General features: G+C 35.3%; 1 protein-coding gene across 3 annotated transcripts in view; it reads right to left on the bottom strand.

The window, feature by feature from the left end:
• Positions 1-2,532: 2,532 nt before the first annotated feature.
• Positions 2,533-19,299, bottom strand: part of SMC2 (structural maintenance of chromosomes 2) — a 44,841-nt gene continuing 28,074 nt past the window's right edge. For all 3 annotated transcript variants that reach the window (XM_032240233.1, XM_032240232.1, XM_032240234.1), the window contains exons 18-25: positions 18,204-18,397; positions 16,528-16,671; positions 15,878-16,072; positions 13,841-14,041; positions 11,530-11,646; positions 9,179-9,339; positions 5,656-5,803; positions 2,533-4,711 (exon numbers count right to left, since the gene is read on the bottom strand). In XM_032240233.1, the coding sequence (XP_032096124.1) occupies positions 4,535-4,711; positions 5,656-5,803; positions 9,179-9,339; positions 11,530-11,646; positions 13,841-14,041; positions 15,878-16,072; positions 16,528-16,671; positions 18,204-18,397 (1,337 nt within the window). In that variant the 3' untranslated portion in view covers positions 2,533-4,534. The remainder of the gene's footprint in view (positions 4,712-5,655; positions 5,804-9,178; positions 9,340-11,529; positions 11,647-13,840; positions 14,042-15,877; positions 16,073-16,527; positions 16,672-18,203; positions 18,398-19,299) is intronic.

Here is a 19,299-nt window from a genome sequence, read left to right as displayed (position 1 = left end):
ACTACTTGTCTGTTTCATAAAGAGCCTCTGAGCCCTTTCTAGGGCTAAATAAACCTTTGTAAAGATCTGAAAAAACACTAGCAGTTTGGATTGCTGGGTCAAATCGAATTCCTATTTCTAGGTCCTTGAAGAATCGCCACACTGTCTTCCACAATGGTTGAACTAACTTACACTCGCACCAACAGTGTAAAAGTGTTCCTGTTTCTCTGCATCCTCTCCAGCATCTGTCTACAGATTTTTTAATGATTGCCATTCTAACTGGCGTGAAATGGTATCTCAGCATGGTTTTGATTTGCATTTCTCTAATGACCAGTGATGATGAGGATTTTTTCATGTTTATTGGCCTCATATATCTTTCTTTGAGAAGTGTCTGTTCATATCCTTCATTCACTTTTTTTTTTTTTTTTTGAGACGGAGTTTCGCTCTTGTTACCCAGGCTGGAGTGCAATGGCGCAATCTCGGCTCACCGCAACCTCTGCCTCCTGGGTTCAGGCAATTCTCCTGCCTCAGCCTCCTGAGTAGCTGCGATTACAGGCACACGCCACCATGCCCAGCTAATTTTTTGTAGTTTTAGTAGAGACGGAGTTTCACCATGTTGACCAGGATGGTCTCGATCTCTCGACCTCGTGATCCACCCGCCTCAGCCTCCCAAAGTGCTGGGATTACAGGCGTGAGCCACCGCGCCCGGCCCTTCGTCCACTTTTGAATGTGTTTGCTTTCTTTTTGTAAATCTGTTTTAGTTCTTTGTAGATTCTGGATATTAGCCCTTTGTCAGATGGGTAGATTGCAAAAATTTTTTTCCCATTCTGTTGGTTGCTGGTTCACTCTAATGATTGTTTCTTTTGCGGTACAGAAGCTTTGGAGTTTACTTAGGTCCCATTTGTCTAATTTGGCTTTTGTTGTCAATGCTTTTGGTGTTTTAGTCATGAAGTCCTTGCCTATGCCTATGTCCTGAATGGTTTTGCCTAGTTTTCTTCTAGGGTTTTTGTGGTATTAGGTCTTATATTTAAGTCTTTAATCCATGTGGAGTTAATTTTAGTGTAAGGTGTCAGGAAGAGGTCCAGTTTCTGCTCTGCACATGGCTAGCCAGTTATCCCAACACCATTTATTAAACAGGAATCCTTTCCCCATTGCTTTTGTCAGGTTTGTCAAAGATCAGTTGTTTGTTGATGTGTGGTGTTGCCTCTGAAGCCTCTGTTCTGTTCCATTGGTCTATATCTCTGTTTTGCTAACAGTACCATGCTGTTTTGATTACTGTAGCCTTGTAGTGTAGTTTGAAGTCAGGTAGCGTGATGCCTCCAGCTTTATTCTTTTTGCTTAGGATTGTCTTGGCTATGTGGGCTCTCTTTTGGTTCCATATGAAGTTTAAGGTGGTTCCAGCTAGGGGAGGGACAGCAGGGAGGTGGGGAGGGATAACATGGGGACAAATGCCAGATAGGTGACAGGGGGATGAGGGCAGCAAACCATATTGCCATGTATGTACCTATGCAACAATCCTGCATTATACCCCAGAGCCTAAATTAAAAAAAAAAACAAAAACAAAACCAAAAAAAAACTAGCAGTTCCTAACAGCTCAAGGCTACATCCATAGATTGACTTTATCCTCCTCCTGAAAGTGCTTACCTGAGAAAACTCAAGGTTGCTAAGAATTTACTGTTTCTTCTAACCAACACTTGAAGGTAGAGTCCCAGTCTCTGGGAGGGTAAGAGCCTAGCTTGGCATTAGGGGCAGTTAACAAATCCAAATGGGTTTCACATCAGCCAACTCCCTTTCCTGTTTATATCCCTTACTCTACTAAGCCCCCACTTATCTTCCTCTCTATTCCCTCATTCTCCCTTTAAGACACCCAGTCACCTCAATACAAATCAAAGTTGAGTTCAGTTCATACTGGACTCTTCTTATTGCAAGAGTATGTTACTGATGTAAATCTATCCTTACTATTTTTACTAGTATCTGGCTTTGTCTTTGATATGTTCTGTATCTTCATAGTTCAGCAGCCAATTACTTTGGCTAACTCCATCTACTTAGATTGAAGTCATCTACTCAATCTGGGGACCTCTTTCTCCAGGTTCTCGTTATCCCTTCTGAGATTTCTCCTTCACTCTCTGGAAGATGTGGTTATCCCAGATCCCATCCTTTAGTTTTCCAGACCAGAAACCCTCAGGCTTTCCACTGCAGCCTTAGCTTTCCTACAGCTGCATGGTGACTACAGCTGGTACTTAGGTCAAAAACATGAACCTTAGCTTGTGCCTGTCTCTTCCTCCAAATTTCATTTCGTATCCAAAATCTTTCTAGTTTTTCTTCAGTTTCCTGAGTTCTCAGGTAGTTGTTTCTACAATATATATTTACCATCTGTGGGAATGTTGGACTTTAGATTATGCCACCGTATTGGAAGAGAAAATTTCATGTCTTTGCTTTGCATTTGCTGTGAGCTTACTTGAAATGCCAAGACTGTCACCACCATAATGAACCGTCTATTCATGTGGTTGAGGTTCTTCTTTAAGATAACATTAATGTTGTACATACTTCTCATACAAGTATTTTTCTTAAATTTATTTTGTACAACAAATACAAATGTTAAAGCAGTCAGTGAGGTGGTATATCTTAGGTTCTGGAGACAGGCAAGATCTTTACATGGGCCCTGGCACTCACTCACTGTATTATCACCCTGAGCAAGTTTCCTAATTTTTCTACTCAACTCAATTCCTCACACAGTGCTGACAACAATATTATCTGCCTTACTAGATTACTTTGAGGATCAAATATGAAAATACATACAAATGATAACAGCAGCTAATGTACAGAAAAAGCTTGGTAAATACTAGTTAACTCATATTACTGCAGACGTGTGAAACAAATGTCTCCAACCCCCTTAATGTCTTCCCTCTAATAAAAAAAAACAAAACATTACTCACAAACATTTAATACATGTTTGAGGATTTTCAAAGATCAAGGTTATACAAGACAAAAATTAGAATGCATACACACAGAAAACTTGTAGCAAAGGAAATTAGTACATCAGTCAAAATAGTCAATTTCCTAAATTATTTTTAAAACATTGACTAAAACAGCAATGGAGTACCACTTAATAACTATTAAATCAAGAATAAAATTAACAGCAAGTAATGACTAATTTGTATACTGTGGTATACTTTAATGTTGACAGTGTGAATTGATACAATTGTTGGGCACAGTTTGCAATACATTTGAAAGGAAACAAAAAAACTTTATTATACGTGACATTGGACTTTCTGTAACTCAACATTTACAGCATTATTTCCCCTCCCCTCCACAGTGGACAGAACTAATTCCAGATTCAGTTCTTTCCAATGTGTCCCATAGTATCAGTTACTGCATGTTTTCTGATATACGTATGGAGAATGAAGGATGAGAAATGTCAAGCCCAGGGCCAGGAAGTACAACATATACCAGAGAAAGTATGATAATAATACTAAGGAAATAAGACTCAAAAATCAGGAAGAGATGTGAGGCCAAAATCACATACAGAAGATCAGATTACATCACATTAGAGCTTTTATGACTCAGTTTGGAGTCAATGTTCTAGTGATGTACCTAGAGATACTAAGAACTATATAGATAGTATTCTCATGATGTTTGCTGGTGTCATCTTTTAAGTACTAAAGGAATTTCATCCCTTTAAACTGGAAAGCAGAAGACACAAATAATCATCCAACTTTTGAATTATTCTGCTGTAAGAGATGGATTGATTTATTTATATTTATATATTTGTCAGGCTCAGGAAACAAATTTGGTTTAGTCTACTGGCTCCTACATTCTCATTTACCAATAGGTTGTTAATGATTGGATTATGAAAAGGCTGACAAAAATCTTAGAAAATATTAATAGACTTCAGATAAACATACAGGAGACAGCACCACACCACCCACCTCCTCCTCAGCTTCGATTTAAAAATACTTACAATGCTTAAAAAAAAAACAAAACACATTAAAGTTGTAGACCAATTATTAAGCATACAGGAACATGATATTCATATACCATTAAAATAAATCTTTTAAGACCTGTTTTCCATCTCAGTCTAAATCAGGGGTCCTTAATGAACTAACCTCAAAGCTCCGTGCATGCATAATAACTTTCTATGTGTTCCCTTTAATTCTTCCTTACCTGAACGACTTCATTACAATAGAAAACACATTAATATTGCCTTAGGAATTAAATGAATTAAACACTGATAATCAGCTACATTTATCACGTAATTTAATTTGCTTTTTTGTATATTAGCTTTTACATACAGAATCAGGTATCTCAGGATCCCTAATATATAAAGGACCTGCATAAGAAAAAAACATTTGATGATATGCATACAATCACAGCCGCAATAATTGGACCATAATTAGACAAGAGATGAGGGAATATATCCTCATTTATAAATGATTATATAAAGAGAAAACATGGGTTAAGTAACATAACAACATTATTTTTATATAAACTATCTCAAGTCCTTAAAAGTTTAAGTTTAAAAAAGCAGGTCAAGGTGAAGAAATACATTTGTAGTTTAAATGTCCATATGTGCTCCTTTGGGTGCTTTTGCCTTAGATTTTGCTTCCTTTGAAATCTTTCCATTTTGACATTGAGTAAATCTGGCTACTGTAGAAACACCATCCACAAATTTGGTTTTGAAAAGAACGTTTGCATTGTTGAACATACCTTCTTTTAGTGACACCACAATGAACTTAAAGAAAAAAGAAAAAAAGCATAAAAAACTTTTGTGATATATTTAACGTTTACTCCTTTATACTGGGGACAAGAATTGTTTGGAGATCATTTTGCTTTTCCTATTTTTTTAAACAGTTATATTAGGTACCTGAATGAATGCTAGCTTTCCATATTGTTTTAGAAATCTCTTAATTTTACTTTGAATCCTTTGTTACCCAGTTTTACTACTTCCTGGTGGTTGACTGCTTGTTGCTATCTTTTGTAGCTGGCATTCAGTTTTGCAGCTAACTACAGCTGCTCCAGTGAAATATTTTTTCTTATATATTTTAATAATGTTAGAGGTTTCAAGTTCCTATAGCACACCACTAGCCCAAATGGAACTTTTGAATACTTAGGCACCCCCTACCCCCCAGTTCAATGTTATTTGCCAAAACACTGCTATAATAAATACTCAATCCATGGTAACTATGAGTGAAGTCCCAAGAGTTGTCCGATGCATAATTTATGCAAACATATTTGGCAGCCTCAGCTCCTAAAGCAATAGTGCAATAAAAATAAACTGTTCTTAGCTTCAAGAGGCTTTCTTCTACTTTTTGGCCATAGAAATTAAATTCTCCCATCAAGTGTCATGTGATTTTCCAATACCTGAGTTAAATATTCCTGAGACAGTTTTGACTGTACAACTTTATGGCAGCTAACTAGAAAAACAATAATATTAACCCTAAATCAATTCTGTATTATGACTAAATTGGAATCTCCCTCATGCTACAACTAACATTTTTAATGCCTAGCTCTTTCTTTAAAAGGAATAGTGAACCTTTTTCCCTTCTATGCCTATTAAATAAGGGTATATTTAAATAGATACACAATGCTTTAGTATTTATCAGCCCTAAATATCTTACTAACATTTGACTACTACTAAAGAACAGTTTTTAGGAGACATTCTTTTCTGGTTCTTACCTGAGAATGTGTGAAATGAGTACGCAGCATCTGTCCAATATTTTGGGTATGAGAAAGATCCAAGGCTGCATCTACCTCATCAAGGATATAAATTGGAGCAGGTTTGAAGAGGAGCATGGACAGTATTAATGACAAGGCCACTAAAGACCTAAGAAAAGATCAGTGGAAGAAAAGCCATAAAAAATTGATCTTATCATTTATCAAAAACACTGAAGCAGATATGTGATCCTATTATTGTGAATACAGCAGATTTATGTGAAAGGTAGTCATTTAAAAAAAATAATCTTGAGTTTCAAACTTTAACACTTTTGTTGTATTAAAATATTTGATTTTAGCTTTCCATTTTTCCTCTTTTCAGAAGCATGCTAGTTTCATAAGACAATTTTAATACTGTCATATTACATTTGGTACCTATTCTTAAGATCATCTTAGTTTTAAAAGTTCTTTTTCTTTTCCTTCCCCATTTCGCTTATTAGAGCACAGGTAGCAGGTGACTAAGGGCTATGTAATTATTTAAGACAACAGCTATTGTCTTGGTAACAGTAACTGGGTTAGATGTCATTTTTCAAACTTTCATAATGTACACTTATGTAAGCATGCATATACAGACAGACACACACTCTCTATATAGTTTTGGCACCACTGCGAGGAAGTTGTACAGATGATGGCCCATTAGTCTAAGTACATCACTGTCAGAAGTTCAAACAAGCTTACGTAAAATTTATAGTTACACAGCATATTTTCAGTTCTCTTCTAGCTCACTGCAGTTCATTCTAATCTGGTACGAAGCATCATACTTCTATTTTTTTCTTAAAAATATATAATTCATAAAAAGTCTTGATACAAAATATTTATAAATACTTCATATTAGACTAAAAATTAGAGTAACATTTTTAATATTCTGTAACTAACTTCAAGTATCTCCTGGCATATATAGTACGAGAATAGGCAACTCAATGCTTGCTGCATTGTTTTCTTTTTGAGACAGAATCTTGCTCTGTCACCCAGGCTGGAATGCAGTGGCATGATCTCAGCTCACTGCAACCTCCACTTCCTGGGTTCAAGTGATTATCTCACCTCAGCCTCCTGAATAGCTGGGATTACAAGTGCCTGCCACCACGCCTGGCTAATTTTTGTAGTTATAGTAGAGACGGGGTTTCACCATGTTGGCCAGGCTGATCTTGAACTCCTGACCTCAAATGATCCATCTACCTCAGCCTCTCAAAGTGCTGGGATTACAGGCGTGAGCCACTGTACCCAGCCCAAGGCTTGCTGCATTGTAATACAGGTATTTATTAAAAAATATGTAAGTAGGGAAAAAAATGTGTGCACAAGTACAGAAAAAAAGAATCCTAGCCAAGAAAAAAAAAAAAAAAAAAAAAAGAATAAAACAGTATAATCAAAACCAATCACACTGAGACTGTTAATCACCTCTATAAATGGGAGCTAAGGTCATTAAGCCAACCTAAAATTATGTTTCATTGTCTTTCTCTGTGATGAGTGTCTTAAGTATTGAATTTTAAACTTAAAATCTGCTATGCTGGAGGGTTTAACTGCCATGCTGTATAGTGGTATAACTATAAATAACTTTATAGCATCTTAATTATGGAAGTAATTTATAGGTCCCAATAAGAAGAGAAGCATACATTTTTTATTTTCTTCAAAACATTTTCTAGGGATTGGCAAATACAGCTAAAGATATTAGGATCTAAACTATAAAATTCAATTTTGATGAACATGCAGCAGGAGCTGTCTTTTCGATTCTTAAATTATTTACAAACCTTATCTATCGTAAATATATAAGTAAAATATATATCTACTCATAAAAATGATAAAAGGGGTTATAAGAAAAATTAACAGGTTTCAATATTTTCTATGTACATAAAAAAGGGTTACATGATGGTATTACAGGACATAAACAATTCAAGGTTTATGGATTATATATCCTGCAGGAGCAAAAAAATTATTAAACACTAATTTCAATTATGTGAATATTCACAACCTCCTTTCAGAAGGTTTTAATTGGCTATCTGCAGGTAAGGAGTGAGGACATATGACCTTTTGGGTTTCTGTCACTATGCTGATTTTCTGAATCACTGTGTAAGGCTGGGTGAAAAGTGCCCGGAACTCCAAATCCACACTATTTTCCAACACTCTTCCTTTATACAGATCCAAGGTTCCAGTAGTATGGTTCTGCTAAATCAAATCCTTTCAGCTTTTGTTTCTGTCTGAAAAGTATTCATATTGTCTTCAATTTGAAGAATATTTCTGTTAGAGATGCAATTTTAAGTAAGTTGATAGGTTTTACTTTCAACACTCTACGGATGTTCCAGACTTCTGGCTTGCATAGTGTTTAACAAGAAGTCTCAAGTCATTTCTATTTTTGTTCACTGGTGTATAATATGTCTTTTTCTCTAGCTACTTTTAGGATTTTCCGCCTAATCACTGGTTTTCAACACTTTTGTATGTTTCTGTTTATCCTTGAGGTTAAAAGAACTCAATTCTGTGGGTTTACAGAATTCATCAAATCTGGAAAATATGGAGCTATAATTTCTTCAAGTATTTTTCCATCTTCCCTGTTCCTCTCCTTTGGAACTCCAATTACTTGTACATTAGACAGCTTCCCATAGGACACTGAAGCTGTTTTTTTCCCCTGTTTTTTATTTCTCAGTGTAGCTTGAATACATTGTTTTATTGCTGTGTCTTGAAATTTACTCATCTTCCTTTTACAGCTGTTAATCTCATGCAATGAACCTTTCTTTTTTTAATCTCCGGAAGGTCCACTTAATTTTTTTTAGTAGCTTCTATTTCCCTCAGTATGCTCATGTTTTATTGTAATTCTTGAAAATTAATGTTAACTCTAACTTCCTTGTTTCCTACTTTGATCATCTGTCATTTCATAGTCTTGTTTCTACTCACTGATTTTTTTAATTTAATTTTTCATTACATGCTGGACATTGTGGTTATGTTGTTTAATATCTCAATTTTTTTTTTAAACTTTCTTGAAAGAACGTTGGCCTTTATTCTGACAAATAAGTAACATGTAGATCAGTTTCTTAGGGTGTGTCTAGATTAGTCTTCAGTTCAGGGACAGTAGAGACCTAATACCAAGGTGTAGCACTCTGGGGCACTGAAAAATTCTAATCTGTCTTTTTAAGTTAGTTAGACCGCTGACCTCTGTTTGGGTTCCCATTCTGCATCTGAAGTCCAAAAACATAGGTGAACATAGGGCTCAGCATTTCTGTTTCATCTTGTCCTGGACTATTCATTTTCTAATATTTGAAAATAGATTTTTTTAAAAAACATTTTGTCTAATTTTCTATGTACTTCTTATTTCTCCTTTGTCACCTGCTATTTAAATCAAATGTTACCAAAATGTTTAGTCTTATATCTGAGGCTCCTTAAATTCTACATGCAAAGGTAGTTAAGCAAATTAAAACAGAAATACAATTGTGAGGTAATGAGATGAATTATAATAAAGTAAGAGGAATTAAAATTCTAATATTGCAAAGTGATTCCTCACCTCTGACCACCACTAAGTTCGGTTAGGTTTTCCTTCCAGGTATTTCCTAAGGCAACCTTGAACTCCAGGCCATCCAAAACAGTTTGACCCTCTGGTGGTGCAAGCATAGCATTAGCACCAGGCAAAAGAGTAGAAAATATAGAGCCAAAGTCCTTGTTCACCTGGATTAAAAAAATTAAAACATCAGCAATGCTTTCCAAGAAGAATCAATTGTTGATATATGTACATGCAACACAGCAGGTCTATTTTGTTGTCTGCTACTCTAACTGAGGGGCTGACAAACTATGGCCCATGTGACAAATCTGGATATGCTCACAAGCAAAAAATATTTAGTATCTGGCCCTCTACAAAAATGAATTCCTGAATCCTGCTGTAATTTCCAGGGGAACTAGAATGTACACCTCTAACTCTACTCCAAAGTTTTGATACTTTGGTAGAACATACTGCAGGAATCATCAAGATACACACAATTGTATCCCATGAGAATAAAAGACAAAATAGAGAAGCAAACAAAAGTCTTTTTGGAATAAAGTCTTCTCTTATAAACTTTTCTTTTTCCTCTTGACTGATAGAATGAGTCTATGGTTACTAAAGGCCTAAGCAGATTAGGGTGAGACCCAGGAGAAAAAGGGGCATGAAATCGAAGGACCAGATCTGTTCAAGGTGTTAAAGGTTTCTTTTCTATATGCCTCATCTCCTAGATGAAGAGGTTAGGCTGGTGAGGGCCAGAAATAGGATTAGATCCCAAGAGAAAAGAAAGCTGTTTGGCCTGCCCCCGTTTTGCCACAGAAGGAGACAGAGATTTAGGACCAAAAACCTAGCTTCTAATAGGGTTAACTAACTTTTGTTCACATGCACTTGATTGATGATTTGGGAATTTGGCCATCTGTCTTAAAAGACATGACTAATATTCTTAGTGCAGCAGTCAAACTTGAAAGGGTAACACACACACATACACAAGGACTTGACAGCCAAGTTCTCTAGAGAAATCTCCAAATTCAAATGCAGGTACACAAAATTCAAATGTAAATACAATTTTTAATGAATATTAACAGTAACAAGAAAATCTCAGACTCAAGCAGTACTACTAAATATAGATTTACTCAGCAACACACATTTTAAGAGCAATCCCACACCTGCTGAATAATATCCTACAAAGTGGAAGCAGGTTCTAAGCCAAGTGGGGGAGCGGCAGCTCAGGACCAAGAGACAGGAATGCTCCTAAACCTGAACATAACCGTGGACCCAGTGTGAAACTTCCTCTAAAAGAGAATGGACAGAGAAGAATAGAGCCCTATGCTATATAGAAAATAAGTAATATTCATAGATTGATATATAAAGACAAAATAAAATAGAATTCTGCAAGTCTGTCGAGGCTAAGAAGGAAACAAGGAAGAAACAAAAAAAGCCTAGAATACTCTGGCTTTGTCACTTAGTCAGTCAAGTCTGCCTGAAGCCAGAGGGAAGAATATAACGCTGATGATAACCGTACCTACTTCACTAGGTTACTGTGAAGATTAGATGAGAAAATTAATTTGAGAATAGTGACTAGAATGTAATAAGCACTGAATAAATGTTACTTGCTTTGGAAGAACTGTGGTTACTGGGGAAGAGCAGGTTATGCGCAGACAATAGACTCTGATTTGTACTAAGTCCAGGAACCCTGGCGGGAAAGAAGGAAAAAACCTCTAAGATCTAGTGTTAAATCGACATGCTGTACAACAATAACAGGGTCAGCCTTTTGCTTCCATTTTTAAAGGGGACAAATACTACAGGGAATGGAGCATTGAAAATAAGGCTTAGAGAAGAAAAAAAACAAGGTGACTAAAAGAGATAATTGTGCTGCATTATTGAAGATAAACTTCCTACAGAATTACAAAGAGAAAAAGAGGCAATGTGCCCAATTAAAACCCAGAAGGCACAAGAGTCTTTTACTATGGTAAAAATGGAAAAACTTCTGCATGAGAGGCTAAGGAATTATCCTACAGGAGACAGATATATGAAGTCAGGGAAGAGGAAGTAAAGAAGCCTGAGATCTGCCCATGTTGTCATAATACAAAAATGGAATTGGGATTTTGTTGAGTAAGCATCTTGTAAAAGAGAATACTAAACTTGCCTTGTTTATTGTCCAGTTTCTAGAGGTACAAGAACGTCTGCATCGGGTGGCAATCAAGTCGAAAAAGAAAAAATGCATTTAAAAAGTCTGAGGTTTTAATTAAGGTGTGAACATGTGCCTCACTCAAACAAAGATCAGCCATTTCAGATTTCTCACTGAGTAAAAATGCCCTGATAATATATTTTTATCCTTGCCACTTCAAGTAAAACAAAACAATATTCTGGGGTTCAAATACCTTTTGCCATGCAATATTTAGGGCTTGGTTTTTCTTCTGGTCAAGGTCTTCTATAGTTGTAAGAATTTTGGATTTGTCATTTTCCACAATTCTCTTCTTCTTCATCAAGTCATTATACTGTGAGAATGAAAACATAATTAACTGAAAATATAAAATCACTATTCTGGAATTCAGTCAGAAATAAACAGGTTTCATTGTTTTTATATTATGATATATACATTCCTATTACCAAAAAGATATAATGCACTAAGAGTTATACATACTCTTGTAATATATACTATATATATGCTATATGTGCGTGTATATATACACACTCTTAAAAAATTAGTAAAATCATCCATATATATATATATATATATATATATATAACAAAATTAAATTGCTAGAACCAAGAATTTAGAAGACAAGTTCTTAAAATATTTTGACTCCACTAATACTTCCTTATCTCCTTAGCACCCAAGTCAAAAAAAAAAAAAAAAGTGTTATATATAAACTTAAGTAGCCCTGAAAGCTCTCATCTTAACATCAGCCTTAGCAGTGACGTGAACAAAATTTTGATCCTTCACCATGATGAGAGTCCTACATAAATAGAACCTTATTGTTGTTTTTATTTTAGGTTCTGGAATACATGTGCAGAATGTGCAGATTTGTTACATACAAATAAATACATGTGCCATGATGGTTTGCTGCACCCATCAATCCATAATCTAAGTTTTAAGCCCTGAATGTATGAGGATAAAGAGATTTGGACTTCATTTATCCCTCGATTGTATGGCATTAAACTGCTCCCCAGGTTCTGGCCATCTGGTCCTTGATAGCTCCTTTGAACGTAATTAACTCACTATTGTCTTATGGCCCCTGCACTGTTCTCCCTTCCTGAATGCTCTTTCTCTATATCTGACTTAACGGTTCCCTGAAATTTCAGCTCAAATAGTACCACTTTAGAGTAGTCTTCCTTTGAGCAAGGCTGTAGAGGGGTAATCATACCACCAACAGCAGTGGGACTTACTAACACATTTCTCTTCAAAGCCCTATATTTCAAGGAGGCTTCATATTTACCTTGAACATCTCTAGCCTGCCCTGCTGTCTTCCTTGCTGTCCCTCTCCTTTATGGCCACACTCCCCAAGCCTCCTCTCAACATTTTTACCTTATTTTTGCGTGAAAATCCATGTAATTGCTTACGTAGACGGATACAAAACACAAGAAAAAAATAAAAGCCCATCTGCTGATCAACAATACAGGCTTCCCCTCTGCTAAAGAGATGGGAGTTGATAAATTATTTTGAAAAAAATACTAGACTCAGGTCTCATTAATAGAAGTAAACAAGTAAAAGTGAACAAGTTTCATCATGTTGTGCAGATCAAATTCAGACCAAACTTTTCCTTCCACAAATATGCCACATATTGCAAAGCTTTAATGTAGAAGTGAAAACCAGCAGGAACATTTTAGAGAGAGATCACAACACCTGCATGATTCATCTGTTTGGTATCTAACATAATCTAGACTCTTCATGCATATTCATGCCAATAACAGTTAAAAAAATGTTATGGTAAAATTCTTAAAAGTAATTGTGCTCTTATTATCAGTGTTGCAGATGAATTTTTTACTCTATGATTTGCAAATTCAAACAGAATTCTGCAAAATTAAGGAAGGTAAGGAACATTAATATAAAATTACTAAGCGAGCTATTTCTTATGGTTATCTTAAGAGTAGGGAGTGCTTCCTCTGCTGGGTCTTTCTAGTGATAGAAGTTTATAACTAGATGACAGTAAATTCTCTTCCCAGACTCATAGTTTTGTCAGGTTAGGGGAGATGAATAACATTATCAAGTAAATGAGAGCATTAAAACTGAGAAAAGGCTGCGGGATTTACAGATTAGTGAAACAATATTTATGTATATAATGGATTTAGTCATTACTTATATAATAGTTTCAGTAGACAGTAGAGTCAAGAGAAAGCAGTTCTGGAATGACTGGTGACTAGGCAAACAGCAGCGTACCCTATAACAGCAGCGTATCCTATTCATGGATTTTCAATGCAAGTAAAAGAAATGATAGAAATGTAAGGAGTTAGTTAGCAAGATTCAAAAATGTCTGACAAAGAACAAAAGCCAGCGGAAAAGTCATTCCAGGTGTAAAAGAATGTAAAAACAACTAATGACACAAGAGTAACAAGAAAAAAATGACAAAAAGAGAAAAAAAAAGCAGAAAGAAAAGTATCAAGGACATCTGCAAAAGGTTAACTCTAGTAATTGCTATCAATGCTAGTCATGTCCTAATGTGGCCAGATATTCATAGGAAATTGACTCACCCGCTCTTCAGCTTCCGTCAGTACATTCATAGCTCTCATATTGACATTTCTTCCTAGTTTCTCCTTCATTTCTTGCAACTTCTGAAGTCTTTGACCAGCTTCTTTAGGGTTGTTAGTTTTGAAATCATAGGCAGTATTGGGTTGGCCAAAGAGGTGTCTCTCTGTATTAATCCAGTCATAATCTTTCAACATTTTGGATACCTAGCCACATATAAAAATAGATGGAGATCAGATCTATGAAAGTTTACAAAGCAATATATATAAAGCAGTTTCTTAAATATTTAATACTTTTGAATCAAATACTGAAGAGAAAGAACCCTCAATGACTCATTTTTAAAAATGAGTTTCATTACTGACAGGAATAAAGATGAATATTTTTACCTGGAGCACAGATTACAGAAACAAGAGATTGTATAGCAAAAGATCTTCCTATTACTTTGCATTAGAAAAGTCAACTCACAGAGAAATTTTTACAAAGTACATGCAAAGCACCTCCATTAGAGTGAAACATAAGTCAGATAGAACTCCTTTAGAACTTACCAAATTCCATCTACTGCTTCAAAAACACAACTTGTGAGAAGTTAAAATTCTTTTCATACTTAAGTCATAGATTTGGTAAAATTAAGGAAACTAACGCTGACTGAGACCTAATAATTTTTGTCTCAGAACTATATTCTAAGAAACTGCCCTAAACCTGGACTCTGTCCCTGCTCCCACCCTTCTGAAAAAGGCACAGTATAATACTTTTTCATGTAATACAACTGATCATACAGTTCAAATTATAGTGCTTAAAGAATACTTTATTCTACTAGAATTATGATTCATTCTCACTGGCAGAATCCAATCTTTGTTAATTTGTTAACCTGTTTTAATTCCATGGATATGGTCTCACCTGTAGGCCCCAAAATAAAATTATCATTTCTAGTGTATCTTCCCCTTTTGACCTGTAAGCTCTCTGAGAGCATTCTGTATAGTTTGCTCATCCTTATACTGTCAGTGCCTGGCACAGTATCTGATACTAGCAGGTACGCAATAAATCTTTGATTAATAATGTTTTTCAGAGAATCATTGACTTCTTAGCAGCCCCACTTGCAAGTCTCTCCTTTTACTCTTTCAATTGTAAATAAAATCTCCTAGCAATCACCAGTACTAGCATTTTCAATGACCAAAAACTATTAGCAGTAACATTGGCGTTGGCAATATTTCAGTCAGTCCACTATCACTAAGCTAATGGGAAATCAATAGTAATAAAGTGGGAGATTATAATGTAGCCATAAAAAACGTTTTTTAAACCAAGTTCCACGATTCTTTCAGAAAAGTGAGAGACTGCTTTGTATGGTTCTTGATCTTTCTGAAGTTAAAGTTCATGTATTTTTAGGATGCTAAAAAAAATCCTGGACATAAGAAAACATGCTGGATGAATTATTAATACCATGTGAATGCAGCTTCTCAACCAAGCAATGAATTTCTGCAAATGCACGTGTTCTCTTTAAAGCACTAAAGTAAACGCGCTGTGATACATCAAAGCAAGCAAGCATGGGATAACCTCGAAAACATAACTGCTTGGCTAAACATCAGATTTTTTTTTATAAAGTTGCAAATACTGACAGCAGTGACACTCAAAGACATCTGGAAGCCAATTCAGTCCTTTTTCAGGTTACCTGTATATACAACTCTGTGAGTTCTTTAAATTCAATTTGAAACAAGGTATAGAATCATTACTAGCACATCAGTAATTAGTTCTATCAACATTTGGTGGTGAAAAGTTATTTCTATGGGAGACCACCAAACATTTGGTAAATACACCTTGTAGATGGGAACAAATAATTAAAATGAAATCTAAAAACAAAACATTTGTGCCATTTGTTGAAATTTGGCATTGTTGAAAAGCAGTTAAGAGCTGCAAGCTCAAATTTATGTCAAGCTGTAATTCTGCCATGTATATTTATAGAGTTCTCCATCAAGCAGTTTTCTAAAATTTTTCAAGAGCTCAGAAACAAAAATTTGATTAAGTATAAAAAATGAACACAAACGTGCCTTTGCAGCGCCATCTTCAGCCTCCCGTTTATGTTTGCTGATGTTGTGGTCTAATTCCTTAATTTTAAGCTGAGAATCATTGTTTTGCTCCTTGTGCTTTGCCACTTCCATGTATTTAGCTTTAATTACAGTGTCTTGGGCTGTTATCACCTCTTTTTGCTTGGTCACCTCTTCTTGGGCTTTATTTACTGACTCCTGAAACAAAAAATTAAAATATGTGGTGAGGTAACATGTAAATATTTTTAATTTACTAAAAAACTATCTGGCAGATCCCTAGGCAAGATGGCAATGTGATTACAGGCAGAGAGATGATCACCTAATCCTCTAAATATCACCATTAAAAGGACTAATGAATTAAGAGAGAAGAAAGATTACCTCTGGAAAAAGGGGTTGGGGTACACAGTGTTTATGCTGGGAATTAGAGCATTTCTGCCTGATGTAGACAGAATCAACTGGGTGAGGAATAAGAGGGACTGCTAGAAGCTGACTGACCTATGTGACTCCAAAAGTGGCAATTCTGGATGAGTGTGCCTCATTCTCTCATCATGACGAGCGAAAAGACTGAGAACACTAAAGTCAAACATCTTAAGCTAACGTTTCATAAAAAGATTAGCATTTTCGAATTCTCCAATTCAATAAATAAATCCTACCTTATTTTTAGCCACCTCAGCTGCCATTACTTCAATCTGACTTTCATAGGATTTGATAGCTTCATTTACAGCTTCAAGCTGTTGCTTGTAAGAGGTATGTTCTCTCTTGAGCTCTTCCAGTTCCAGAGTGATAGCTTCAACTTCCTATAAAAAACACAGTACTTGGGTATTCACACGGGTTATTGACTACTAAAAAGCAAATATGTACAGGAAAATTAAATTAGTAATACTCTTATACAAGTAAGACCCACAGCTTTGTTACTACTCTGCTACCAAAGGTACAGGTTAAGCTGCTTTCCCAGGAAGAGGAAGTTTATTTTCCTATATTAAAAAGACAAAAGTATGTGTAATTTTTATAAGTTCAAAGAACTCTGCATAAATTATTCCTTTATCTTTATTCCTACAGGGAAAACAATGTAAAATTCTATGTAACAGATGAATTAGTGGAAATAAAGCTTTTTTAAAAACAAAATTGTTCAATGTGTAAAAAGTTTTTCAATATTCTTCTTTCCCACTATAGCCTTCAGTTCATTACAACAGCAGTCCCCAACCTTTTTGGCACCAGGGACCAGATGTGTGGAAGATGATTTTTCCATATGGCAGGAGCAGGCAGAGAATATGGTTTTGGGATAAAACCACCCCATCTCCGATCATCAGGCATTAGATTCTCATAAGGAATGAGCAACCTCGATCCCTTCCTTGCGTGCACAGTTCTCAAAAGGGTCTACACTCCTATGAGAATCTAATGTCGCTGATCTGACAGGAGGTAGAGCTCAGGTGGTAATCCTCATTCACCACACATCTCACCCCGTTATTGGTCTGTGGCCTGGTGGCTGGGGACCCCTGCATTAGAAAAATATTTTGTGAAGCTATTTAATGACAAGAGTCTTAGAGTGGGCTAAAAAAAAAAATGTGAGGAAAACATATTTAGGTGAAATTGCATAAAACAGTGATTCCAAGTAGCCTTTGGAGAAAAAAACCTACGTTCAAATTCCAGCTTTGTCATTATCTAAAAGATATAATAAAGTATCATCAGTTTACAACTGAACAACACTTTGTAAATATAACATGCTTTGTCTTACATCATGCTCTTACAGTGCACATTCAATTAGGTGCTTACCAAATAAAAATGTCAACTTGCTGAATCTCTGATATGACATCTATAACATCAAATAATCCACTCCTGAAGAAAGGCCATCCACTCTTGAAGGAAGCATTTACCAACTGTCAACTTTGCCCTTTCCTTAAAATTAGCATTCCCTACTCACAACTATGAAACACTCAACTGCAGGGTTTTCAGAAAAAAATACGGATTAAATATCCCTTATTCAAAATGCATAGGACCGGAAGTGTTTCAGACTTCAGAGTTTTTATTTTGGAATATTTGCATTACACTGACTAGTTGAGTATTCCAAATCCAATCTGCTCCAATGTGCATTTCCTTTGAGCCTCAGGGTAACACTCAAAAAGTTTCTAACTGCTGTATTTCGGATTTGAGATGCTCATACTGTGTATTCCTTTGACTTTTAAGAAGCGTAATTTGTTTCCAAAGAAGGCTGCTTTCTTTTAGATTTTGAAATTAATTCTGAGGAATAAGGTCAACCAATGATCCTCTACCACTGTCAGCTCTATGTTGACTTTAAAAGGTTGGTTCAATTTCAAAAGTAAGTTATTACCTGCTGTTTTTCTTTCATTTTCTTGCTAGATGCATCTGCCTTTGTTTTGGCACAATCCAGTTTCTTTTGAGCATCCTTCAGTTCTCGCTCTCTCTCAGCTTCTGCATTTTTCATTTTATTCTCCAGTACTTCATATTTTTCTTCTGCTTTTTTCTGGATTTCTTTAGTGTTTTTCAAAGTCTCCTCACTTTCCTCTGCATCAAAAAGTAGGCAAATGTGGCTAAATTAACATTTATAGGTGAAGAAGGTTTACAAATTCAAGTTTTAATAGAAGAAAAGGTTTGGAAAATTACAGGCTAGAATTTAATTAATGATCCCAATGATATTCTAGAAATGGTATAATGAAACACAGATCCTACCTAAAAGCCATACTTGAATATTCTAAAGATGTGTAACAGAATAATTTTGCTTTGGAATTAAACTTTACCTACAACTTTCCTTTTACAAAGGTATTGAAGCAACTTATTTAAAAAAGAAAAAAAATTACAGATCCTATTTTTAACACATTTATATGCTTCCTAAAACCAGAACAGTCTAACTATGGTGTTTTTCCTATAGTTGCCAGAAAGAGTATAATTTCATAAACAAGCTTACTTTGTGTTCTTTGCCTGTTTTATTCAGGGAACTTCTCATTACAGTTGACAAATAATGTAACAGTATGTCTAGGATACAGCAAAGGAAGAATATCCACAAATTTGTGAAAGAAAAAAATAAAAGAGCAATACTGAATGAACACGTTGCTGTAACAACTGATGTATATTGTGAGTGTTAGGACCCAGGTGCAAATATAACCTCGGAAGTCATTACTGAACAATTTCTTACGCTACTTTTCGTTGCAGAAAATATTATTAAAATATTAATGGAGAAGCAGGTGTGTGGATATTGCCTTAATGAATGACAAAAATTAAAACTACCATATACAATTAAATACTAAGGAAAACATAAAAGCTGTCTTCTTAAAATGAACAATGAACATTAAAAATTTTTGTGTAACAAAAATACTATAAATACAAACACAACTAAGAGACCAGTACATAAGTCAAAAAAGATATTAGTAGGATATCTGCAATGCAATAACCTACAAGAAACTAGGACT

The sequence above is a fragment of the Sapajus apella genome, unplaced genomic scaffold (genome assembly GCF_009761245.1).
Source record: "Sapajus apella isolate SASKATOON/1434 unplaced genomic scaffold, GSC_monkey_1.0 scaffold46, whole genome shotgun sequence".
Lineage (NCBI taxonomy): Eukaryota > Metazoa > Chordata > Mammalia > Primates > Cebidae > Sapajus > Sapajus apella.
This window is presented reverse-complemented; position numbering and strand designations above follow the sequence as displayed.